Source organism: Caloenas nicobarica, chromosome 3 (genome assembly GCF_036013445.1).
Source record: "Caloenas nicobarica isolate bCalNic1 chromosome 3, bCalNic1.hap1, whole genome shotgun sequence".
Lineage (NCBI taxonomy): Eukaryota > Metazoa > Chordata > Aves > Columbiformes > Columbidae > Caloenas > Caloenas nicobarica.
This window is the reverse complement of record NC_088247.1, coordinates 70,152,125-70,179,896: the sequence shown is the minus strand read 5'-3', so window position 1 is coordinate 70,179,896 and position 27,772 is coordinate 70,152,125. Positions and strand designations below refer to the sequence as shown.

At 41.7% G+C, this 27,772-nt stretch overlaps 1 protein-coding gene across 3 annotated transcripts in view; it reads left to right on the top strand.

The window, feature by feature from the left end:
• GRM1 (glutamate metabotropic receptor 1) overlaps nt 1-23,804 on the top strand; it is a 181,371-nt gene extending 157,567 nt beyond the window's left edge. The window contains exons 8-9 of one of the 3 annotated variants that reach the window (XM_065630745.1): nt 10,536-10,574; nt 11,664-11,724. In XM_065630745.1, coding sequence (XP_065486817.1) covers nt 10,536-10,574; nt 11,664-11,724 — 100 coding nt within the window. Of the gene's footprint in view, nt 1-10,535; nt 10,575-11,663; nt 11,725-22,963 lie in introns of those variants that run through there. The other 2 variants (XM_065630744.1, XM_065630746.1) reach the window with 2 other exon arrangements.
• Nucleotides 23,805-27,772: the final 3,968 nt, after the last annotated feature.

Genomic DNA, 27,772 nt, shown 5'->3' with positions numbered 1-27,772 from the left:
TATCTTTAAGCAGGAGGTTACGGATGCAAGGGGGGAGGGGATAGAAGTGTGAACAAAACACATGAAATCACTTTTAATGTAAGTAAAGCAATGGCTTTTGTCCTGACCTCTGCAGGCTAAAGTATGTGAAATCAAACAAAACCAATATCAACCCGGCACAGCCGCACAGGGAATATTTTACTGTGTCTAGCTGAAATGCATCAAAAGATCTGAAACAAGAAGATTAAGTGGAAAGTGCAAGGAGGATTAATAATAACTGCTCACCATTACACCTTCGCCTAGGAAAGATCGTATATTGTTAAACTCCTGCCTAATCTGAGAAGCCTACAATATATATAAGTATTTTCTTTGGTCCTAAATTGTGTCACCTAGCCTGCAGCATGTAAGAATTATCTTTAAATGCTTGCTGTACAGATTAATATCTGGTATAGTTTTATCTTCTTACAGCACTGCCAAACCAGTATAGAGACAATTGCTGAATCTAATAGGAAATTATAGGCTAGCTTGATTTGCAATTTAGAAAATTGACACAGTGGGTAAACTTCTCATGCCCTGTACTAGTATTGCATACACAATAGGAAAACCCTTTATTTTTACCATTACAGATTCCAATTTTACGAAGTTCCAAGGCACTTTAAGGAAGGTCTTTAAACTTGCTGGACCCGCACAACCATCCTGCTGAGGCTTACCCCAGAGGGTGGAGGCATATGATGGAAGAGAGTTTTGAAACAGCAGAGAGGTTGTAAGCTCCTGCAAGTGGGAAATAATAACAAAGATTAAAGGAAAAAATAAAATTAATTAATATTAAAAACCAACAACAACAAAAACCACCCCCCCAAAAAAAAACCCCCAAACAACGAAGTGGGAAAAATTATTAGATTAGGGTGCAAGGTGCAGTGCTGGTCCGTGGCTGAGTGGCTGCCAGCTCCACATCAGGGCACAGGGCTTCACAGCCACAGGGCACTTCATTCACTGCTACAACCCACCCAGGGCATACCATGGAGGAATCTGCTTCCTTCACAGTATAAATCGAGAGGTGGCAGCTCTGGTGTGGCTCCCTGGTGCCACAGCTGTCACAGGGGAGACTGGTGGCATCCTGGTGTGGCCCAACTCATCTACCCATCGCAGCCCTCCCTGTCATTTGCCTGGCTTCTGTATGCAGTGTAGTCCTTCACCCTTTTCTGTGGTTGCAGTGACTTTTTGGGAAAGCATCTTGTATGCTTACAAAGATAGTTGAAGGTTTTAATGCCAAACATCTCTCTTGCAGCAGTTGGTATGCTTGCTGGCTTTGCTGGGCTATTTACTGGGCTTAGACTGTTAATGAATTTGTGGACACATAGAACTGTGACAGGTAACAGCCCTTACCCAGTTCTCTCTTGTATGTGACGTGAATTTCCAATAAGAAGATTCAACAAACTCAGTCGAGCTGTTCAGTCCCTGTCAGTATATTGATTTAAACGAATATTTAAAACTCCCAGAAGACAGTTATATGTTTCTGAAGGGACTCTTACAATTGATACTAAAAAATTGGAAAGAAACACAAAATAAGGGTGTCTGAAACTTAACAATCTAATAGCAATCTCTTTTAGTCCTGCTGCAGGGTTGTCCTTTAAATTTGAGCTATGTAGTTATATCTAATACTCTCCTCTGTAACCTTGAATTTGCATTTGCTTTAACAGATATTATGTAGTTCTGTCCCATGCACCAAAAAAGCACAGAACAGGTGATAAATAACTCTGAGATGTCACTTTCACACTTACATTCTTTCTAGTTTTTTAAGTTAATACTAAATCATATTTATTTAAAAACCAGGCATGGCAAATGTGTATACCAAACTATATACCAAATTGCATAGCTGTGTATATATGTGCAATAGAAAAAGTCTGGAGATAGTTTATTTTTTCCTTCTAATGAGAAATAAGGAGCAAGGCTGCAGAAACTGCAAATTTTCTTTGCAGATTATCCCAGCTAAAGGGAGTCCCAGCACACACATAACAAATAACATGTCATTCCTGAGGCAAGCAGAGGAGAAGAAGAGGGGACAGATATACAATATGATTGGGATGATTGTCATTAAGTACAGTGGCAGTTTAGACTTATTCCTCTGGGTTTCCTTCTGTGGCCAGGGGCTGCCCAAGACTACATTTAAGAGAAACAAATAAGAAAAGCAATGAGTTTCTGCAGTGTACTCGCAGTGTGATCAGTGGGAATAAAACCCCCTTAGACAAAACCCTGGTTATATTGAATTAGTTTACTGGGCACAGTACTTGCACCCTGGCCTTCCATCCAGATTTCTGCTTCTTTGTCACGAGTGAGAGCCACGTTTTATTTGGATGGTCCCTTTAGGTGAAAGAGCTGTTGTGTAAGGTTTTATGTAATTTCCTCCCTTTCTCAGAAGTTCCAGGTCCAGGGAAGTTTTGCTACTTTGTTTTCATGGATATTCACAACTCCACTCTGCCAGGGGATTTTGATAGCAAATAAAGCCGAGGGATGGTCTCTTGAGTGCAGCCTGATTCCTACCAAAGGTCTCCTGGAGAACTTCACTTCTCTGGAGATGCTGAATCACAAAATGTTTTACTTACAGGCACTGCTGTAGCACTAGGCAGTAATGAATCTCAATACTTAATGGTGCATAGATACACGACTACATCGGGGGGAGCTTTACAGCTTTATGTACCACAATCTCTGCTTCCTGACCAAAGGGAAGCAAAGGCAGTGCTACAGAAATCCTGGGGAATGCTAGTATCTTTCTTGGCATAAAACACAGGAATAAGGACAGCACTTGTAATTTAATTTCTTGCTTGACTGGATGACTTATTACATTTCCTTGTATTTTTGTATTTGTATATATTATTTATTGCATTTTTATTTTGAAATGTAGCCATAACAATCTTGTTAGGATGCTACAAAAATCCACCAGCTCAGCAGAGTGATACAAAAAATTGTGTTTACATGTAGGTATAAACAAAATATGTTTATTTGCTTAGCACTATAATCTCATGTTGTTTTGGTTAGAATTCTCTCCGTGAGAAAAATAAGGAAGAAATCTTCTCCTTTTAAGAATGTCAGATAAATCAATAGGTGTCGAAGACTGCATCCAGATAACCACCTAAAAACCTTGGTATTTCCCTATATTACACATAGAAGTCAGACTCCAACTCTCATAAGCACATATTTAGGAAAAAAAACCAAACCACCAACCCATGTTTAGGAGGGGTGGTCTGAAATAGCATTTAAAAATGTGTAACAACCATTTATTTATTTAATTCAGCATCTTAGAATGGAAATAGAATAAAGAACTAAAATACAAGTTTCCTAGAGGCTACTTTAAGACTTTTTAAGACATTGCATTTTACCTCCTTCCTGTCCTCAAAGGTAAAATGTTTCAGCTCTGCACCTCAGTTATTCACCTCCCCTCAGCAGAAGCAAATAAAGCCGTGACATTTCATGAACACATGATAATTCATGTACAAATACTCGCTAGAATAAACACAGGAGATATTCTGCAACTGTTTATTCTGCAGGGATCTCTGAGCCATCTTGTGATTTCATACATCTTTGGGCTAATTTAGAAGTGAACAAAAATGTGAGTACTGAAGGATATCACATGGACTTCTGATATTCTCTAGATAAGGATAAGGCCATAAGACAGCACAAGCACATCTATATATAGTTAATACAGAGGTTTGTTTTTTCCTCAAATTAAGATGTAGTCTGAAAAATATTCTTGATTCATCCCAGCAATTCATTGCAAAGTTCCTAGTGTGAAATGCAAAACTACTGCTAATTTATTTAATCCTTTTTCATGCTTAGGGACACACGAGCACATAAGAGCCCAAGAAGAGCACTTCCCTTGCTCAGGGATGCCCCACATAACAAACCACTGTGAACCAAACTGCAGATGCTGCAAACACACGCTGACAGAGCGCCCGATTTTTAGAAAGACTCTGTAATTCATAGGCAAATCATACCCCCAGGGAGAGAAGATGGTCAATCTCTGTTAAGGGGCCTTAGGCATGTATGGTTTTCCACTCTGTTAAATAATTAAATCGTCTGAGCAGGGTTTTACTCTGATTATGCAGTGTTAGTTCAGTGTTGCTCTATGTGTCATTAAAAAAAATATCTTCAAAGCCCTTGGTGGATGACACTTCCACATACTTTTTTTTTTTTTTTTTGATGTGGGAATAGCCCCACACATTGCTCTTTTCAGTTGGTCAGTAAATGTGTTTCAAAGCAAATTTGTCAGGATGATGCCTACTGTCACCAAGGCACAAAACCTGAACTACGCTTGCTTATATCATCAGTGTAAATTGGGAATGTTCTCTATGGGTCTTCCCTATCCTTCTCACCAGCAGTAGCTCAGGTTAGCTCCCCCCCAGTATTTGTACTCCCGGAGCTGGGAGTATTTTTGACAATAGGAGTTTTACTAGACTTTGGAAACAAGGTCAAGCAGTTTTAGCTTACATATGCTGCAACAATGTGAACTACTGCTGATAGCACCAGCCCTCGTGAGACCAGAGCCTATGCACATTTGTGCATTATGGTCATCAGCAGCTGACTTCTAGTTATCACAAGGACAGAACACATAGTAGCCAGGCACCTGCAGAAGCCCATTTTTCTGAAGCTACTCCAAAAGTCAGCCACATTCATTTACAAACACCTGTACTACCTCATATAACATTTAATGTCATCCTGATTTTTACATGTTTCACATCACTTTCATAGAACAGAGAAGATGCACAGACTGGTGCTGATATGACATGTGGCAAAGCAGAGGTTAATTTCTGGTGCACTGCTTAGTTCAAAATCTGGATGTAGTCTTTGCTAAATGCCTGTCCCACAGATGTTTCTAACGGAGCAACTTTCTTTTTTATCTTTATTTTTGTCTGTGGTGATTGAAGAGTTTGTAAAGGGAACAGTGAGGAATCGCCATCTTCAGTTCCTGCTTGACTGCTTTTTTTTTTTTTAGCTAATATGGTTTAATGTTTTCTTCACCTGTTTTCTGATACTATTTTCCATCTGTCCCAAATGCATGGAGTACCATTCACAGCCACAGCAGAGATCTGACCATGTTCTCCTCTGTTGTCCCAATTAGCTCTGTGCCTCAAGGACTCTGAACAGGCGAAAATCAGCCTCACCAGATCTTTGTTTGGGATTTCCAGACCCACATCTGGAAGTCTGCAGAACAGACTTTTTGACAGATTTAATGTCCACACAGAAGACATCCACTGTCAAAGAGTCACTAATAATCACAGCCAATGACACAGGGTATGTTCTCTGCTATGCCAAAGGAATCTAGGAAGCCACTTTTAAGTGTGGGTTGAAAAGGAAAGTATATTGTACTGATAGAACATCTGCGTCCACATTGAAGTTGTTAAAGACTATTTAATTTTGAAATAACAAGTCAGCTAATTCTTCAGAGCATATATGTGCTCTGGTATTCAGCCTCCCACACCTGACAAGCATAGGTTAAAAGGCATTATCACTGTAAACAGCAAACAATTGTGCAGGCTAGAAGTAGTCACACAATTTGTCACTTTAAAGCCCACTTGAAAGCTAAAAGCTCCAGGTTTCTTATTATTGCATTATAGACAATGTACCATTTCAGGCTTACTGCTTCAGTTATCTCTTCTTAAGCTGTTTCCCCTTCTCTGCTCTGTGGTTCTTCTTTTGTGCACGCAAGATGTTGTTTTCTTCCACTCTCTAAAATTAGCCTTACAGGGTAGTGTGGTGGGGGACAGGGGGGAGAAGGCAAAAAGTGAGTTATTGTCTCCCAGATTGTCCTTGAGCCAGATCTCAAAGTCAGATAAACATGAATATCAGCACCAGAGAACATGTCCCTGATGCTCCTGGTTTGGGGAACAGGGGTGAGAGTTGTGCCTTTCAGCAGCAAATCATTAAATTAGCTCAGCTGTGTTGCAGCACCACAGCTGGAGATGTCAAAGCTGATCTTAAACTCTAGCAAAACAAGTGCCCCCTAATCTGATTCTAGCAGCTCCTCACTAGTGGATGGTTTGCTGGTGTTTGCAGTTTCAGTTTGCTCAGTCCCAGGTATTCCTAGAGGATCACAGGCTCAGTTTAAATGCCTGTCTGCAAGACACCTTCTAGCTAGCATTTCCTCCTTTTCTTTACCCAGCACTGAGCATCCTTCCTTAACCTTAGTGTTTTAAAGCCAGGAATGTCTGCTCTTGCAATTTTCTTACTTCAAGCTCTAATTAGTCTTCCCCTCTACTTCCATGGACTTTTTTTTAATGTTGTCTTCTGGACATTTATTTTCATGGCACAAGCTAGATTATTTCAGATGGTTCAGTTGAGCCTGGTTTGGCTGCCTTGCAAGACTCGCATTCTCAGATTAAATGTTGTTGGGAAATTGGGATTTATTCCATGTTACTCATTTTTTTTTGCATCCCAAAGCTCCCCAAACCAGACAACTAACTAGCCAGCAGCAAAATACCCCCAAAACAACAACAAAAAAAGCAAATCCCGGAGTCTGTAAGCTCCCATGGAGGTATTATCTACCTTGAGCAGACTGACAAGGACTGACAAGGGGCTACGCTCAAAAGCACAGCCACAGCAGCACAGACAGCTGCAAAAAATGCCCAGCGAGCAGATGAAGTGTGAGGGTGGTGTTCATCCTGCTGAGCCCAGCCGTGGGCTGTGAGGGCTGAGCCAGCCGGAGCTACAACTTGCACTGCCTCCGGCTCTCCTGCCCCAGGGACAGGTTAATGCCATCAGTGGGCAGGGACAACTTGGTGGCTCCCTTGGGAGCTCGGCTGTGTCCAGCATGGGTTCACAGGGTGCGGGGGGAGCTCGCGTGTGGGCAGTATAGGGTCCCGTGGGGTGTGGAGTGTGGCCCCAGAGATCTCTGTACTCCCTAGTCAGTAAGCAGTCTTTCCTCTACTTCCTTGTATTCTCTGAAACCTAAGTTATGCACATTTCTTAATCCTTAGGGTTATATAAATTATCTCAAAAATCTCTCCTGCCACCGTTCTGGACAGCCAAAAGATTTGCCTGCAGCTACTTTAGGCTATCATAGCCTGTAAATCTACAAAGACTTAAAGCTGCCCTAAAGCAGAAATGACACCCAAAGCCTTCTTTTACCCAGTGCTGTCCCTTCACTTATGCAGGGACAAGAGCCTGGATAGTCATGCTGTGAACCAGAGTAGGAAACTGATAGTATTTTCTTTCCCTTTATTTTTCTGGTTTAGCCGTGACCCAGATTAGTTGTCCCTGTCATTCCCTGCCAGCTGGCTGAGCAATGGCACTGAGGGTTGTGTGGGGACAAGGAATGGGTGGAGTGGCAGGAAGGAGCAGCCGACGCTCCCCTGGGCACACAGCTGGCTCTTGGTGGCCCATAGTGACCTGAGCTGCAGCCTCAGCTCTGTCTTCACTGTGCAGCTCAGCGCTGGGTCTTTCAGGACATCCTGCTGGGACTATGTTTTCCTTGGTGACTGTGACCCTTCTGCCCTCTTTGGCAGATGCTCACACTTCGACAGATACGGTGTGTTGTGAAATACCTCCTGCTCTGCAGCCCTTCATGGGTGTTAATTATTTGTATGTCTCACACTGCTTGGCAAGAGTGAATGACCCTATAACTTTCCTCCTACTTGCTTGTTGTACTCCACAGCTCTTAATGATTTATTTCTGTCCAAAAGCTGCCACTGCACCATTGATTAGCATAATTAAGTTAAATCTCAGAGCAATTATTTCCAACCATCACTTAGTTTGCCTCGTGTTTTAAAAAATAATTTGTACTAAAAACCTGTCCATCTTCCCAACTTCACCTATTGGCTTAATGAAATATATTGCAGAAATCTTCTATCAGATCCTGGCTCATAGAAAAGATATTGAAAATTCAGCTCCTTCTCCTACAGGAAAAGGACATGGCCTTCCTTCTTTTATGTAGATATCTTTTGATCCTTCCATGACAACCACACACAAAACCTGACCTTTCAAGGACACAAACATTAGAAGATGAAGATGCTTCTGTCTTGGAAGATGCTAGATTCAGAGAGGCAAGAGGATTTGGGAGGAACATTTAGTTGAGCACTTTACTGCTCTCATTCTACATATAAAGTGTGTTTACCCCCACAGTCACCTTGCAGATTGGTTGAGGGGGTGAAAAGCAGGCTAGAAGGTTTGTGTCTTTGCTGAGCTGTCCCTTGGGAGTGGGGAGTCAGTCTGAGTGCTGGAGCAGGAACCACTCTAGGATGTGATGGCAGTGTGCCCAGGGCACAAGACTTCTCTGTTCCTGTATTAAAGCTAGGGGGTATGCATAAGTTCTTAAAAACTAGGGAATAATTCAGGACTTCCACTGTAAGTACCAGCATGATGCCATCGCCACTTCTCTTGAATTTCCTCCCCGCCTTGCTTTCTTCCTTATTTTATTGGTGGTCAGTTGTTTCAGATTAGATTGTATAAAATCTGGGGCTGTACTTTTCTGTATGTTTTCGACTGTGGGAAAAGTGAAAGCTTTTGTTACAGCTTGGACAGCATCTAGTGTGGAGGATCTCTGAATGTGGCTTCAGATGGTAGGTAACACAGTGTCCTGTGCTTCAGTTATCTTGGATGCCAGACGGATTCATTCAATTTGTGTCTGTTTGGGGAGTCTGGATGAGCAGAGAGAGTAATTCCAGATCAGAAGGTGAATGTTTCTTGTTTCATAGCTGTCCAGATATAAAGCATTACAGATAGCAATTTACACTTTCCTACAAGCCTGACACAGCTGTTTGCCTCGTGGGATGATTCATTTACACTTAAGAGAAAAAATAGTGGCAAGAGTGACTCTTCCCTCAGATCCTTTATATTCCTCACTGCAGATTTCAACAGGCCTGTTACCTACCCTGAGTGCTGAACGACTGGCTAAAGGCATTTTTCTGCTTCAAAGGACATAAAGTAAAGCAATTAATCCACTTCCTTCAGAACCCTCTGCACTGCCACCCTGCTTTGTCTGCCAGACTCCCTGTCACTGCACCCAGGGGCTCGTTAGAAAGCAGTTCAGACACTTTCATGATGGTATGCCAGCTCCTCGTTCAAACGCACAGAAGAACCATCCTGCCTCTGGGCTCAGGATACAAATAACCATCCTTAACTCAGCAGGAATTACCCTTGAGAAGACTGCCTCAGAAATGACCCATTAATCCTCATGTTGTAAAGATGGGCAGGCTACCTAATTTTTTGGTAACCAGAGAAATAAATGTGAAGTTCCATCACTGCCTGTGAGGCTGGGAAGAAGAAAAGAGTATACATTGTCACAATTAAGAATAGAAGGAAAAAAGAGAGGGCCCTGATCAGGGCTCTGCAGTATTAGCACGCACTACTAGTAAGACAAAGCAAGCTTACAAGGATACTTCCAATTGAATGCTTCAAAGGCATTTATTATTATTTACACAATTGACAATTATTTGATAATTGCAAAATACACTGAAGTATAATTAACACATGCACTACACTTCCCATCACACTATAAACCCAAAAGTCGCTGTAAAACCAAATCCAAATTTTACTGAAGCATGAACCTTGAGATTTAGAGCTGATTTCTATAGTGTGCATGCACCACACGAGGTTCCTTCTTGACCTTGACCAAAAGGCAGACCACTGCTTTGATGGAGCTTGGCAGTATTTTACCAACAGCCTCTCACAGAACGCAAACCCAGTGAGCCATTTGGGGGTTGCATACTGTATTACATGTAGTATCTGTGTTTGATTTTGGCTGAGGAGCACAACTACAGCCACAGCAAGAAAAGAGTTCACTGTGTTTTGAACATGTTAAGAAGCATTTTGGACTGCCTGGGGAAGCAGGCTTCTTTCTTCCTTTCACGTAGTAGGATTTCATAATAAGACCTGCTGATGCCCAAAGCTTGGAGAGCAAAGTGATCTGAACTGACTCCATGGATATATCTGAATAAGAAAAAATATAGTGGGGGGAAAGAAGGGATGCAACTAAGTAAGCCAGAAGCAGCAGCAGACTGCAGTAGCTGAGGGATGATAGCTGGTAAAGCCTGTTGACTCAGAAAGACCCAGGTCCCAAGCAGTGCTCCGAAACAAAAATCTTCCACCTTTTGCAGGGTCCCTGAGCAAGGCTCTCCATGGCTGTGGGCCCGCTGTTGTTCATATAGCACTGCATGTGCATGAAATACATTTGGAACTGGATTTTTCTCTCAGATAATCAACTGCATGTTGCTACTTGTTTTGTAAAATTAGCTCCTGTGACTGAATAAACTACTGATTTCTGATGTTTAACAAAGCAAGCAAAGAAAATAGAAAGCTCTTGTTCTGTCAATAGATGACGAAAACTGGAGGTCTGTAGAAATGTTGCATATTCTATTTAATCAGAAGCTTAATGATCTCTAACTTCAATAAGGTGTAGGAGAGACCATGGTAGCTAGGTTCCTAATTATGATTGCGTTTAACTTGTCAAATCTCAGAGATCTCATTGCATCTGGTAAAGCATTTAATTATTCTAGAAACTTCAAAGTGAGTAGGTTTACAAAATTGCTCAGCAGTATGTCTTATTTGTGTTTTATTCATAATAGTTCAGAAGTCATCTCAAGGCATCTACCTCTCCAAAAGGGGTATGCATGTATTCTGTGTACATCACGCTGTGCTCCTGTGCTTCAGTATGTGGTGAGATAAATGGCTTGTGTGGCTCATTAGCAGCTGTACTGAATACGTTGCACGTGAACATACCACCCATGAATCTGTTGTTTTGAGGTAAATGGAAGTCTGGCAAGCATGCACTATGATTGTTCATTTGATGGGGGAAAATGCTGAATTTTGATTTGCACTTTATTTGCAATACAATGACAATATTTTTTTGCAGAAACTCATTGATACATTCCACGTGCAAAAATACCTGAGATTTTTGTCGAAGTACGTGTGTGTGTTTATATGTTTTTATTGATATTGGGGTGGACAAATGACAGTTTGCATCTACTTGACAGGGTAAGGAAGAGGAGAAAAATGAAGTGGAAATTGTCTTGTATTCATGGCCAAAACTGCAATCTGCAATCCCTTTTGGAATTACCATTGCAAATAGAGACTAGAGTCTAGGAGACTCTTCATTTTGCATCTACCTCAATAAGGCCAATGTTCCCAGGATAAAAAAGAAGCACATGCAGTGAAATCACATGTAATGAAAGCTAGTGACTATTCAGGTAGAGCTAAAAACTGAAAAAACAGAAACACTTAGGAAAGCAGATTATGGGAATAAGAGACACAGGGAAAAAGCTGGAGCTGAGTAGATATTAAAAACTCCACCAACGAAACCTTTTGGTGATGCTTTTGTAAATAAGATGTGAAAGGCAGTTGCTCTTTTTTCATCATTTCAGCCTATGGTGAGAATACCAGGGGGGAAGTGACACTGACAGCTAAATGCAGAGCAGCCCTTGCCATCTGGTATGTAAAGTGCATCAGGGCTTAGCTGGGGAAGTAGAGACAGACACCTTGAGAACCTATTTTAAATAAAACCAAGCTGGAGCCAAGGAGTAACCTGTGTGAAAGTTGAGGTGACTGGCCCAATGAGCAAGAGGAGAAAAAATGGGAAAGTCCACAGTGCCCCTAAGGCATAGGTGAGGGACAGGCACCCTATTGAGTGGTATAGCCACCATGTGTGCACATGTGTATAACCACTCACTGGGTGTCTTTTTCTTTTCAATCTTCAGGAAGAGGCAGCCAGAATTCTCGCCCACCAGCCAGTGTCCGTCGGCACATGTGCAGCTTTGAAAAATCCCACACTGCAGTGAATGTGTAAGAGAAGCTGCATGACAAAGAGTGGTTTTACCCCTTGCTTTCTCTTTCTCATTGGTTTATCATGTCTAATGATGGGACAAATGTGGTGCATGCCATTAAAGATGGGAAATTTACTTATGTGCCGTGTTTTGCACAATGCCTTAATCTCATTGTCCAGATGTGATGAAGAGGACACTGAATAATTTTTTTTGCAGCGTTTTTTTTTTTATTATTTTTTAAAGCCTTCAATTTTATTTGTAAATGCCTACAACTTTGCAAATACATCATTTTTGTACTAATTTTATCTTCTTTTTCCATTTAGTCAACTTTTTTTTTCTTTTTTACAGTTTTGCATGGAGATGACATTATCCTGTGTGCTTTAAACAACAATCTAGAGGCTGTCTCATGGCAAGACACCTTTGCTGAGCACAGCTCTTGCTGACTGTGCTTGTTAGTGAACTGCTGCTGCAGAGCCAGCAGAGGGAACACAAAAAACACTGGTTTGGTGGGATTCGCAGAACAGGGAAATCCCGAGCAGGCACATGTAAATAAAACCAGCAGAATCTGACCTAGGAACAAACAGTTGCCCTTTGAACAATAGCAGAGAAAATTTTCCTGTTATAATTTCTGAAAGATGTTCAGATTCTGCAGATTCTGCATTTAGTGAACAATAGCAAAGTTCAGCTCTTCAGAAAAAAGAAGTACAAATACTGCCCTCTCTGAGCAAACACAAACTCAGTGGAGAAAACATGCTAACTGTTGCAGAGATAGAAAGGCCTCGCCTCAGTTCTTCCAGAACAGATTTATGCTCGTTTCCATCTGACAAACTGCAGATGTGAAACAGTCCTGCTCCCGGCCCCAGGGAAGGTTGTGCAGTGACTGACTGGAAAGCTGCCTGTGATCCACTGACACAGCATCTTGAGCAGCCATCTCTGTATGGCCAGAGATGCTGCTCGGCTCCTCTAATTAGCGCCAAAGCAGTCTAGCTCTGTATATGCCTCTGACAGTCTATGCTATTTGTTGACAGGTAGCATTGATATTAACTCAATCAAATCTTCCCCTCTGATTTGCAGATCAGAACAAATACATACGATGCATCTTATATTTGGAGCAGTAGTGATGGTTTTCCAGGGCCTGTGCAGCAATGAGATTTGCCACCCTGAAAGGCAAATTTTACAAATCCAGCATAAGGAGCAGTACAAACAGTTTGTTACTAGCTTCCAGTCTGACAACAATACTCCCTTCTTTTCTGATCTGGAACAAATGCTGCAGATTCACAGGGCACAGATCGCCAATTGTCTGTCTGGAAAGACTGATGATGAAATGGGACTCCAGCACAGATGTACCATCAGGAGCCAAAGAAAGGCGAATGCAACAACAGATTATTTTCAAAAAGCTTGGGCACAAACTGTAAAACTCCTGAGCACAGGGAAGGCTGAAGCTCCTGCTTTTTGCATGACAATGCTTGGGTTTTTTTTTTCATTTTGGAAAAAAAAAAGTCCTTATCCACATGAGCTCCAGAGGAACACCTCTAGCGGGACCCCGACCAGTCAATAGGACTTCAAATGCTGTGGCAGTTGCACAGATACGGAAGGCTTTAAAAAGCAGCAGAGCTTTTCAGACCCGCTGAGCATGAAGCTTGCTATTTTGGCTTCTCCCTCCCATCCCTGGTCTGCAGGCTTCTCCCTCCAGCCAGGACTGATGCTTTCAGAGGCCGGGCAGTGCTGCACTGTGGCCGGGGCAAGGGCACGTCCTCCATCAGCAACCGACTGCCTGAGCTCCCTGTGGCCACGCAGCCCAGGCTGAGCAGTGGCATGTGTCCTTCATTTCACCAGATGCCCAACACCGCCGCCTGGCCTCATGCCTGAGTCTCAGTCACCAGAACTGCAGCAGTTCATGAGTCTGGATCTTCCCGGGGAAGCCCTGCTTCGCTCCCCCAAGATGCTAGAAATCCCCACAGGTGCTATGGTTTCCCTTGCCTTCCAGTTGCGAGTAAAAAGATGTAGGGACTTGAAACACTCATGTGTTTTGATATACAAAATACGTAGAATCTGTTATTGTGCTAATGTTGATCTCCATTCTCTGTGTGATCCTGGAGATGGCCAGAAATGTAGAGTCATGCAACTATAGAATAATAAAAATTTCTTCTTATCATATTAAAAAACTCAGCAAAATCAGCTTTGAGTTTCAAGGCTCTTTTCTTTGAAGCTGCACATTTGTTACCATGGAAACCTCCAGATACACCCAGAAAACCCACGGGCTTTACCAGCTGCTTTATCTACTGCAGCATATTAGGGAGAGCTGAATAGCACAAATGAGGGGCCTCATGACTAAGCTTCCTGTGGCAACTGGGTTAAGTTGGCATTCAAAATACTGGCATGTTAAGGCAAGTCTGATGGCTCTTCAAGCACTGTTTAAACTGTTGGGAGTTTATTTTATTCTCAAGTATGCCAGAGAATCTGACAAGTTATACTGGGAGAAAGACTCATTGACTGCTACATCTGCAAGGGCTGCACAATTTTTGGCAGCAAATATCCAGAGCAATAGGCTTCAGCCAGTTCATTAGGAATTTATTCCTGCTCTGATACAGCTATTGACTAGAAAGTTTTCTGGATTTTCAGTATAATTTTTCCCTTTTTTAATTTCATCTAAGGATCTCAGTTGTGCATCTATATGCTATATGAAATATCTTCCAGCCTCTGTTCTAATGCCTTTCAGTTGTTTGAAATCTGTTACCGGGTTGTTGCACCAAAATGAATATGTTCAGCTCTTTTAGCTTTTTCTCATGCACTCTCTTCTCTGTCTCCAATATTTTTTTTCTTGCTGTTTTGTACACAGCTTTCAGTTTGTCAATATCATTCTGGTAAAAAACATGATGCTCCAAATCATTTTCCATCAGAACCACAGAGGATTACAGAAAGCAAGGACAAACCTCCAACTGTCTTAATTACTATTAAACTGCATTCATAGGAAAGACCTCCTAATGTCTGTACCATGGTGTGGTGCTTTTGAGCAGGGAACAGAGAATTCATGGGCTATTTTTTGTGGCATTATTATATTCAAAATTCATTAATTAGTGGTTTTTATTCAACAGCAGCTCCATGGTATTTCTTTTCAGTCAATGTTTTTTGAAGGCTGTGGATCTTCACAGCCTTCCAGTCCTACAAACTACTTTGTCTTAGCTGCACCCACCTACACTTTTCTGAACTTAATTTCATTCTATCATTTTCTTCACATGTTCCTAAGCTTTCCAGGTGCTTTTGCTCCACACATTGTAATTTTCGATTTTCAAGTTCTATTTGCTGTGCTCCTGTTTGAGCCTGTCTAAATAAATTCTTCAGTTCAGGTGTTGTTATTGGCTGCACTGTCATATATATTTTTTTGAATGAGCAGTATGAGAGACATCTTCAGATAACACAAATGTGCTTCTCCATTGATATAAGAGGATCTATAATGATTTAAATCAAGCTTTTTCCATGCACTAACTTTAAAATCCTGAAAACAAATTACAAAAATAGGATGCATTAATTCTGAATATTTGATGGGGTTTGTTTATTAATGACAACAAAATAAACATATTCTGAATTTTTCACTAGTAAGAGCACTTTTTAACTTCACTTTGATTTGCAGGTTTCTGATCTTCATTTCTTGAACACTGGATGAATTTGCCTGCTATTTGAGACAAACTGTTTATTGTCCTGAACTTTGTATTGTCTATTAGAATAAGTTGTTTTCTCCAAGCAAGATTTTTTTTCAAAATACTTAATGAAGAGTTTGTGAGCTGCATCACTGCTTTGCACTTTTGAGGACACTTTTACAATGTCAAAGCCAACAGGGAACAAGTATTTTGCAAACTCTGCAAATAGCTTTCTTAAAATTATTCGTAGTAACTTACTTGCAATCAGTTTGCTATAACAAAACACACAGATGAACTCAAAGTTTCTTTGCTAATAATTAGATGGATGACTGAAATGTGAAACAGCTTCTATATTTCAGATCAGACAAAAGATCAATATTAATAACTATCATTAATAGTCAGCTCTTTATATACATTATCAGTGTAATATTCTCATACCTTTGTTGAGCTTACCTAAGTAAGATGTGTGATCCATACTGAAGCTGTAGGACTTTAACCACACTGAATCATTGCAGTGAGCATCTCTCTCACCCCCCCACCCCAAATTTACATTTGTATAAAAGTGCCTATGTACATATATGCAAATGTTAAGTCCTAAAGTGAATAAATCTATTTATTTAGGGATATTTGGCTATATCTCAACTGCTGGGTTTGGGAGTACTTCCCTGCTCCTGGGACCAGGCATAAGCCTAGCAGAAACCTACTTCCATAGCAGTGTGAGCATAAAGTCTGTGACCCCACTTTTGGCTCCTGCTTTCCCCATGTGGGTGACCAGGGCACAGAGACAGTGGGGGCCTGGCACCCTCTGATCCTGCCGCAAGGGTCTGACCCCAACTGGGGCACCCTGTGTATGGAAACCAGGATCACATCACAGGTACACAGGCTAGACATAGCTACTGCATCTACACTACAGACTGTATAATGTTAAGACTTTGATTTAAAAAAAAAGTCAGCAAAAAATCAGTTATCAATATTGTTGATGTACACTAGAAAACCCCTGTGTAGCTCACATCAAAGTAATGTTTAATTTTTGCAGCAGAATAACTAATGAAGGAAATAACTAAGTTAGATTTAGTTGACATAAGCCAGTGGCAAGACAGAGGGTTGGAAAGGTGGCTCTGGGCTTGTGCTCACCCACAACAACTCCAGGTCTCATCAGGTTCTGCACCCGTGAGGCAAGCTGACAATGTTATGTTTTCCTGTAGTTTGTGTAGCAATTTCCATCATACATGCAGCAGCTCTCTAATTTACATACAACATTGTGTCCTATGCGCGAGGTGATTTTGTCCTAAAAAAAAAGGGAGGGGAGCGACAGTAAAAAGTTAGTTCAGTAATTTCAATTTCTAGAAATGCCAGTGAGAGGTTAAACTTTGCTCTCATTATACAGCACCACAAACAGCACTGGAGTCACACTGTGAGAAATGTTGCAAGGTCCTCTTATCAATGAGGTAGCAATTACAGTGTAAATGGACTGAGGCTGAACTTGGGCTTTTCTGTTTGGGTTTTTTGTTTGGTTGGTTTGGTTTTAGTTTTGTGTTGTGGTTTGGTGGGGTTTTTTTCTTTGGTAATAACTGATGCTTATCAGACAACAAACCTGAGCACACACCAGATTGGGACTGTAGTCGATGATGGCTCCCTCACTCTTGGGTGAGCCACAGAGAGGTTAAACCTGGGTTAGTAAAAGAGATGAGTCCCTAGAAGCAATGTTCCAAAAGCTGGGAGTGCAGGAGCATGCCAACCAGCGTGGCCTGCTCTGCTATTAATAGTGAGTGTCACAGCTGATGGCTGCAGCTCCGAGAGGAGGGTCCTGTTTAGCACAGGGAGGTATCACTACCCTAGATTAAAACCAGTTCACTCCCTTAAACAAATTTCATGCCCCGGTGGTCTTACTGAAATGGAAGCAATAATGGAAGAGACCTTGGGGATACCAGCAAAGCACCTGCAATGTGCTGCAGTGCAGGTACTGGCCCTAAATTTTAAGCTTGTTAGCTTTGGTCCTGGGAATGGTGAGGCCGCGGTGGGGCAGAGCTTTACTCAGGCTCATTACTGCTTCCTACGTGACTGCAGGGTTGGAAAAAGCTCATGGATGGCTAACTGGCTTTCTGTGGGCAGGGCAGAAATTCCCCTGCCTGCTTCCCTAGGAGAGCACTCAGCGGCAGCAGCTGTTTAGCTGAGAAAGGCTTTGTCCAATGGGCAGCTTTTGGATGGGCCCTCTCCTTTGCTCTGCTCCCCTGCCGTTTCCGAAGGTGCAATGGGACAGCCCTGTGGGTGCTGCTTTCTGGAGCAGAGTTTTCAGGTGGCTGGGAATTGTGCCCTGCTCTGTAAAGGTGGGAGCATCATTTGTTGTCTGGGCAGTACCTGACACTGACCTCATCTGGTTGCTGATAATTCAGAGTTTGGTTTGGACCTAATTTTTGATGAAAAAGTTCATAGGCCCTTCTCGAGTTATGTTTAGTGTTCATTCCTAAGATTTTTAGCTTCATAGAAGGGACCACTAGATTAACCCAATGCTTCCTACTGGCTGTTGCATTTCAGTTACTGTAGTGACTACAAGGTGATAGGTCTGGCCAAAGCATCAGTCTGACAATGAAAGAAAGGGAACGTATATCACTTCTCTTATAAACTTTTCCACTGGTAAATTGCCAATGCTACTTTGAAAAACAGCCTTATATCATAAATCTGTACTCTGAATCTTGTCTAACACAACCTGCCCTGACTCAAATGACCGTATTGCTCATCTCAGCAAGCTTAAGATGCTCCCTCAGCTCATGGCCACTTGGAGAAGATAACAGACCACAAGTCTGGCATCCTAAAGGAATGAAACAGGGGAGGAACTTGAGCAGATCAAGGAATGTCCCTTTCTTTTTAACTAGAACGGCACTTCTCAAGCACTTTGCCTGACTGCATCTCCAGCTGTTTCACTCTGGCAGTGACAAGCACTACCTCAGATGAGGAGCCTTTTTGCAACTTGTTAGTTCCTGAAGTTAACCTTGTCAGAGCACATATCACTCAGTTGACCCACTTCATGTAGTATCAGTTGGGGATTGTTATGCCTAAAATGTTCAAGGCAAAAAAGACAAAGGTTCGGGCACACAGGACTGAAAGTTCATCTAATACTCTATGCTCTGGGTCTCAGACTATAGCTTTGCTAATAAGACGATCAGGAAGTTGCACAGACTAGATTCCCTTAGACCACTGGGGCAATCACCTTCCACCTCAGGAACATTCAGCCTCTAAGATTTAAAGAAACCATTGCTAGTCAATGACTAAAGTAAGACATCTTCAGGACCTTGCAGTGTGGGGAGGAACCACCTGTTGTGGGGGGCTCAGACTCAACATTGCTCCAAGGAAGCCAACAAGGTCAGATCCCCCAGGCACCAGCAGAAGCAAGACTCTATTCTTGGCCTGTGACTTGGTTGAGTCAGGGCAGTCCTGGTCACAGGCAGGAGCAGGATTTTGGGAAGCTGGAGATACTTAACAATGAGCCATCTAACAAGATGTAGTCATGTCCTACAGCTGGGCAGGGGTATTTTGGATTACAGTCCCAAATTTGCATACATTGGGTGTTTAAAAGACTTTCTGCAAGTACCTATTAAGGTCTGAAGTTGTTTTCCAGCTTGTTTAGTGTCTCTAATCATCAGGTGAAAGTACCTGAAAATGTCAGAGTCATGCAGAGAGTACATTGTAAAGATCGATGCGTGTATTAAAAATAACAGTTAGAATTACCAAAAACAGTGACAGAATTGTTTATGGAACTAATAAAAATTCACACAAGAAATATACTTACGTCTATTCCCCCAAAGTACAAAAACTCCAGACAAATCTGTAGTGAAAACTGAGAAACAGCAGCTTAAGTCATTATATAATACAACCTTGCCTATAAAGGAAAAGCAAGCCCATCTTCTACCGTGATAGGATATCCGAGAACCTGTCTGTGCGTTTAGGCTAGATGAAAGGGTTTGAATAAATTGCACTTGGACTTTTACACTCTGTATACACAACTACAAACTTTTAGATCCCTTGAGACTCCAAGGAATTCACTCGTAGGCAGTAAGCGTGAAGTCTAAATCCTCTGGGAGATTGTATAAAGGAGAAAGTTAAGAAAGGCAAAAAAAATACATGATGGACATTAAATGGGTAACTGTCCTACGGATAAAAGGAAGAAAACACAGGTTAGTCCCACTTCGTCACTGTGCAAATGAACATCATGTTTTCAATAGTCCAGCTGTTATCTGGCTTGCTGCCCTCTTCTGCCTTTGTGTGGAAAAATCATCCCTTCTCTCACTATATCAGGCAGATTATTTTGATCTTTGCTTTCTCCTAGAGATGATTCCTTAAAAAAGAAGGTGACAATCACTTAGCGAATGGTGACCATGCATCCCTGTCATAGTTTAACCCCAGCCAGCAACTAGGACCCTGCAGGTGCTCACTTATTGCCCCTCCCCCAGGTAGAATAGGGGAGATACTCGGAAAGGAAAAAAAAAAAAAAAGAAAAACAACAAACTTGTGCGTTGAGATAAGAACAGTTTAATAGGACAGCAAAGTAAGAGATAATAATAATAATAATAGAATACACAGAACAAGCGATGCACAATCCAATTGCTCACCACTCACAACACCAATAGCCTATCCGTTCCCAAGCAATGGTATTTGCCCCCTGGCCTACTGTAGTTTATATACTGAGCATGATGTCACATGGTAAGGAATATCCCTTTGGCCAGCTTGGCTCATCTGTCCTGACCTTGCTCCCTTTCAGCTTCTTGTGCACCTGGTAGAGCGTGGGAATCCGAAAAGTCCTTGACTACCTGGCAACAACCAAAACATCAGTGTATTATGAACATTCTTCACATACTAAATCCAACACACAGCTATTAGAAAGAAAAGTAACTCTGTCCCAGCCAAAACCAAGACAGTCCCACATGCAGTCAGGATCGTCATCATCGCTTCACACAAGTGGGTTGAATTGTATCTTGCCGAGACCCAGCTCAAGTCTGAGCTTTCCCAGCCCCATATTTGCTTTTTGCCTAAACGTTGATTAAAGCCATTCAAGGTGGCTGATCTTTGTTCTAGGATAACAAGTGTTTTTCTTGCATGTTAATTGTCAATTCTGCTTGAATGTGTCAATCTTGGAGTGACTCCCTACCAGCTGTTCAGCAAGACAGAGCCCAGGTATTTCTATGACAGTCTTGTGGCTCTGCCACAAACGTGACTCATTAACGGGCTAATGCTGCATGGACACAGTGAAGAGAGCAAGTTGAAGGAAAGACCTGGAACGAGAGACTGAGGAGAGCAGTAACAGGAAGGAGAGATTTCGCAGTGGAAATTGCCAGACTGACCCCACGGAGAGCCACTGTGGCTCTAAAGCTATTTGTCATCGGAGCCATGAGCAGTTAGGCCTGGCAAGCGGAGGCGCTTTGCCGGCACCAGGTTTCCCTGTAGAGCAAGCTGGTAACAGGCAAATCCTGATTAAGCAGTTTGTTCACATTTAGGTACTGCAGAGCCAGCACAGTTTGTTTTAAGTATGGCTGTTGACTTGGGCTTGATGAAGTACATTATGAAGAGTACTACAAAAGAAAGAAGTCAGAAGAGCAGAATTTGAGAGTGAGGGGGAGGAGAACGAACTGAATAGGAGGAAGATCAGAAGACAGAGGTAGTGAGTTCCTTAAAATAGCAGTGCTTGCCTTTGATGTAAAATACAAAATCTTGGGAACAAAATGAGATAGAGACTAAACAGATGGTGTGAGGAGGGATTCAAAAGTGAGATGACACACCAGAGCTAGATATGAAGAAGTAAATGATGCAGAAGTGGACTTAGTATAAGAGCAGATAATCGTGGTTTTTTTCAGAAAAGTCGTTTGCACTGTTTGTAAGCTATAGCATCAGCAAAATACAATATGAAAGTACTTGACTTATTTTCCGCTATACAAGAAGAGACTTGTTTTGAAGTCAAAGCAGATAAAACATGTTTCTGTGTGAAGAGTTTGTAGACCTTGGTATGTTAAAATATTACTTAAAAAATCTTTCATGCTCAACAGTTATATTCATTTGCTTATCTCTATAGTACTTCAAAAAATGCCATACCACAGCTCATTTTGATCAAAACGGGAATGCTTCTAAACCTTCATTCTTATCTTTTCATCGATTGATACAACATAGAGGTATCATTCTTCAGCTGGGAACTTGGGGTTTTTTCCTTCCAGGATAAATCTCTAAATTCCACATTTTCATGTACATTTCTTTTTCATTTTTGCCAGATTTACAGCATTATCTCTCTTGTACCAGTTTATTCCAGCTATCACAGTCAGTCTTTTTTTTTTTTTTTTTGGTAAAATCCAACTGTTAATTAATTGCTCCCTGAAAAAGACAAGCGCAGGAGTCTGAGCACGAAAAAGCAAAATACTGAGAACAATATTGCAGGCTGTACATAAGAGAAGCAATCTCCTGGTGTGTGCAGTAGTGGGAGGCAATGCTGCTGTGCCAGCCTCCCACACGGATTGCCTCCCACACGGATTGCCTCCCACCTGCACTGCAGTCACAGGGGCTGAAATGTAATCCTTTGTTTACTTCTGCTCCCTGAGGGACGAAACCCTGAGATGAGGCTGCTCCACATAAATCATCTGAGAATTTCTCTCCCATCTCTGGTTTCCACCCAGGCGTTGTGTATTGTAATTTGTAAATGTTCTCTACTGCCTGACCTGCAGTTAAACAATTGCTTGGTCCTCTTAAGCAGCACTCAGATCCCCATCCCACCAGCTGCTAATGAGACCTCACTCTGCTTTGAGTGCTGCTCACGGAAATGCAAAAATCCCACTACAATTCCTCAGGGACAGACCTGACTGATTCTCAGGTCCTCACTTGGCCAAACAGTCTAGCATTTTGATGGGATCCAGCTCGCATGCGGAGTCAGAGGGTTTGAGTTGCCGTGATCATGTTGTTGCTTGTTCCTCCACCCACACAAACCATCTGTTTTCGATCCCAGCATTTTATCCTGGTTTGTCAACTACAGTCTCTTGGGAAGAAGTGCATTTGTCTCCTACCTGATGGAGGTCCTGATAGTCTTTCATTTTTGTAATAGCTAATCTGTTCCTATGCACAAAAGGCGCCAGGGAATAAAAAGGAAGGAGGGGCTAGTGACAATTCCTTTCTCTAACCAGAGTGTGAAAGGCTAAGGTTTTGGATTGTTTTTCTGTCAACAGTTTGGAAATATTTCCTATAAGCTGTAAATCAGGTTTAATTAAAGCTATTCCTGTGACTTTTTTCCACTTTTTTTTAATTCCTCCTGCAAGGTGGGGTGGGCAAACCTAGCTGCAAGATGCCAAGGCTAGAGTCCTTTAAACATTGTCAGCCCTCCCAGAGCCCTCCCTGTAGGCTAGGCTTTCCAGGCTGGCTGTGTGGTGGGTAACCAAACTGGAGTAATTGCTGCCGTTAAAAGATACTGTTGTCTCCTTCTGTAGTATCTATGTGAGGACATGAAGAACTAGGTGGGGAGGCTTATTGATGAGGCAAAGCAATCAGTATTTTTGTTGGCTTGTTTGTGATACTGACCATGTCTGTGTAATGTAAATGCAAATAAACTCATCTTTATTTTATTCATAGTTCTAATGGAAAGTCTGTGTCATGGTCTGAACCAGGTGGAAGACAAGGTCCCAAGGGGGAACACATGTGGCACAGACTCTCAGTGCATGTGAAGAACCAGGAGACAGGGTGCAATCAGACAGCGGTGATCAAACCCCTCACTAAAAGCTACCACGGCCAAAGCAAGAGCCTGACTTTTACCGACATCAGCAGTAAGACTCTGTACAATGTGGTGGAGGAAGAAGACAGAGAGCCCATTCGCCTCAACCAGCCCAGCAGCCCCTCCATGGTAGTGCATAGGCGGGTGGCGACAACCCCCCCACTGCAGGCCACGGCGGAGGACACTCACCTCTTCTTGCCCGAGCAGTCCCCCAAGACCCTGCCCCTGCAGCCACGGTCTCTTATGGACCAGCTGCAAGGAGTGGTCAACAAGTTTGCCACCGGCATCCCTGACTTCAACGCCGTCCTCTCCACTCCCAGCTCGGGGAATGGCATGCGACCCCCCCACCAGTCCCCCCCACCGCAGCAGCCGCCCCTGCCACCCCTCCAGGTGACCGCCTTCAGCGAGGAGCCCCTGTCTCCCCCGGCTGAGGAAGCAGAGAGCGAGAAGCTGAAGCTCATTCAGGGATATGTCTATGAGAAGAACACAGAGGAGGATGAGGATGAGGAGCCGGTGACCAGCAAACTGACTCTGGAAGACTCTCCGGCGCTGACGCCCCCATCCCCTTTCCGGGATTCAGTGGCTTCGGGCAGTTCCGTGCCCAGCTCCCCCGTCTCAGAGTCGGTGCTCTGCACCCCGCCAGATGTGACCTATGCCTCTGTCATCCTGAGGGATTATAAGCAAAGCTCGTCCACCCTGTAGACTCTGACAGAGACAAAACGAGAAGGACTTTGGCAGCTGCTCGCTGGGGGGTCCTGGGGAGACATGTCTCCCAGGGCTGGAGGGAGACAGAGAACAAAGTCACATATGACAGGGCAAAAACTTCATCCTGCACTTAAATAAACAAATAAAAGGAAAGAAAAAGAAAAAATAATCTATTCTGAGGGCTCAAAATTCTCTAGCTGTTAAAAATTAAAATATTGTACTTCCGGAAAATGATAGGAAACTATAACAAAGCACAAATGCAAGAGATAACTTCTATAGCAAAAAAAAAAAAACAAACCACCACACAGGAAAAAAACCCCACACTTAGCCACACCCTCTCTTGGCAAAGCTTGAAAAGGACTCTGGGAAGTGTGACCTGGAGAAATTATTAGTGCATCTCATGGCTGCTGTCTGTCTGCTATGGAAGCATGACACCCAGGACCTGGAAGGGTGGAGTGTGGTGACGAGGAACGAAGCTCCTCGTCTATGAGACACATATGCATAAATATTTTTTCCTGATTTCTACAGGTGGTATAACTGCCTGATGTGTTTGGGGGAGAGGAGCTGAGGTAATGTGAAAGCACATGGCTCTTACTGACTTTTGTGTGAACAATTTGTTCTTCATACTAGGCTGCTTCTTTTTTGGGATCTGGGCTTTTTTTAACACTGATTGTAAACACAGCGACAAATATGATCAGGTTGAGACTCGAGAGGTTTCTGAAGAAAGCCCTTGCTGTAGTTCTCAATAATGTCATAAGGACTTAGAAAAACTGCCCTTTTGTATAAGATTGCAAACCATGTGGCTAAACTGTTACACAACATTTCCTGTAGCAGAACAATATTTATTGACTAACTTTTCATAATACAACATATTTGCCATGTGATTACATCGTTCATTTGTGTTACTTTGGAATCAAATTCATTGAAAAATAGCTGTATATTTAGAGCAACAATTATTACTCTGAAAGAAAGACAATTCCATACGGGGTGTTATAGAGTCGATCCTGAAGCAAGAGTGTGTGAATGTGTTTCTGTATGCGTGTGTACAGTACGTGTGAAGAGTAATGTCCAGTAACTACCATTGGAAGATTGTCATATATACTATGAATATTTTTATGTTTAAATCATGTTTTATATCACATTGTTACAAATATTCAATAGATCTTTGGAGGTCTGTAAGCTGTGCTAACACTTTTTTTTTTTCATATACAAGCTGAGAGAGTTGTTACCTTATAACAGGGTGCTTTATTTTGCTGATATTTTATGAAGTAGACATATTGTATTAATTACCAGTGCATTGAAACCTTGTTATTTTACATGTTTGCAGCAAGTGTGGTTAACAAAATAAAACAAACAAACAAAAAAACCCCACCACAACAAACAACAACAGAAAAGAAAACTCAAAAAGAGTCTGGTTTGGAAATCTTGCACATGCCAGTATAACGGAGATACAGGAAAAATAATTAACCTATTTTGTTGATTTAGATAATTTAAAATAAAATTATGTCCAGACAGGAAATTTCATCAGTGCTTCATGTGTGCATAAAATCCCAGCATTTGTTATGAACAGTTCTTTTAATATCTTTATGATGTTTAGTTGTGGGTTCTTTTCACATGCTTCCACTTCTATTTAATATACAATATTGTATCTTAAAGATGACTTTTAGGCAGCTGCAGTTCTGTCATTCATTCCTCCTCTATCCTTCATGTGTTTCCTAGAGATGGGCCTAATCCAAAGCTCCCTCATGGCTGGCATGTTCAACGTCCAGGTCTAATTGCCGTGGCTTGAACTTAATTATACTTATTATTTCTCTCTTTATAAATGTGTGTATTACACAAATACAGGACAGTATTTTAGCTGCTATGAACTTTTATTGTGCTGTTGAATTTACCTGAGCATCTGTCCCACAGTTTGACATTTTATTTCCAAAGATACTTTTAAGGAATCTCTTCATGCTAATACAGCTGCAAAACTTGACTTTAATCATGCTTCTTGTGAATATTCTATCATATTTCTATTCTTTTTCTTTCTTTTCATATGAGTTTTAAAAAGTTTTGCTGCCAGTCATCAATTCTTCTCTGCAGATCCAAATCTTATTATTTTGTTCTGATTATACAATAGTTGTATTAGAAGGTTTGGCTGGTGCTCAAAAGCAGAGAGAGCCTCTTTTCCTCATTCTCTTTTCGCAGTGTTCGCTCCTTTCAATATGACTTGTGGCCAGTTGCTATCAATGTCTCAATGTGTAAAGCATGAAATGACCTTGCCCAAAGACATGGGTTATGTCTTTGTCAGTAGACTGATGCCTCCATAATGAACTAAAGACACCTGAGAATCAGTTGGTTGATTTTTGTTTGCTTGGGTCTTTTTTTGGGGGGCAGGGGGTTGTTGTTTCTTTTTTTAAATGTGATTACTCATTAAAGCAATGAGAAAAATGCCATGTTTTCTTTGCTGATCACAACACTGGCAATGAATTCTATCTTCTTATAATCTTAGTATAAGATTTGTTGTGCTGTTTTCAAAAACATACATTGTCAGTAGCACAGAGCTAATACTAGGAAGCTGGTCTTTGAAGAAATGAGATAGATAAGGAAAAGAAACATAGCAGGCTCGTATAAATGGGAGACAGCACTGTGGCCAGGTACTATTGTTTTAATATCTGACTGTTTTGAACATATTAAGCACTGGTTTTATTACTGCAATGTAATTATATCATGTGTAGGAGTTTCTTGAAATTCAGTATATTAGCTTTTAGTTTGTAATTGTTAAAACTGGAAACATACACATACGTAAATATATCTAAAGAGCAAGAACTCACCTTGTGTATGTAGTTGTATGAGCTATGAAGCTTCCTGTAAAAGTTCTTTCTTTTGGTCTGTCAAATGCTTGATGAAAATTGCCTTTTTGTCAAAATGATCTTGAAAATGTTGTAAAATAAATATTTTCTATTTATTATTTAAAAATAGAATGCCAAGATTGTTAAATTTTGCTTTCTAAACAGAAAATAGCCACATCTAGTATTTAATTGTTCCAGGGCTTTTTAGTGTCAGGTGAGAAAGATGGTGGGATGCTCAGATGGAGGTAGGTATGGATTAGATTGTGGCATGTAGGTGGGAAGGTGGAGGGTTGGAAGACTTTTGTTTAGACAACAAAACCCACTTTTTTGGCTTCTTAATAAAAATCAGGAGCATTGTAAGTATGCATTTGGACTGACATGTTGTAGAAGAGAATTCAATGGGAAATGACAGGACTTTTTGCTACCCAAGGACATGGGGAAACACCAGCCCTTCGCTGGAAGAATTCTGTGTGTTTGATTCTGTGAGATGTCAGCTCCTCCCATCAGGGAAAGTCAAGTATGCTTTCTTGACAGCTGTAAATGATAGGCATTGATCCCCCCCTAGACATCTTGTGCCTCCTTCCTTTACTGCCTTTGTGTAGAGCAAAGTACTGGGACTCTCAACTCCTGCTCTGCAACTCACACACCCTCTGTGTGACCCTTCTTGGTGACTCCTGAGCTGCTGTGCGCCTCAGTAAGATGGAAGTATAAATGCTTTTTCTGGAGCACTGCTGAGATTTTCAGGCCCAAGTGGCACTAAATATAAAAAAATATAGTTCTTTTTCTCTTTGCACTTGTGAATAGGCTTTTTTCTAGTGGCTCCTTGGTTTGGATCTGGCCTTGCAAGAGCCCACGTCTGAGGAGTCAGTCCACCTACAATGACTGCATTGCTGGAATACAAAGAATGACATTCCATTCAGTGGTAAGTGCCAAAAGTTTAGTCTCTTTACTTGTAGAAGGTTTTGTGAGGGTTTTTTCTTCTTCTTCTTCTCTTTTTTTTTTTTTTTAAATTATTTATTTTTAAATTAAAGTCTAGGCAATCTATGTCCCAGTTCTGCTGATCAAGTGGATAAAAACACCATCAGGGTAACGCAGCAGTTCTTCCCCTCCAGAGCCCCAGTGCAGAGTTGC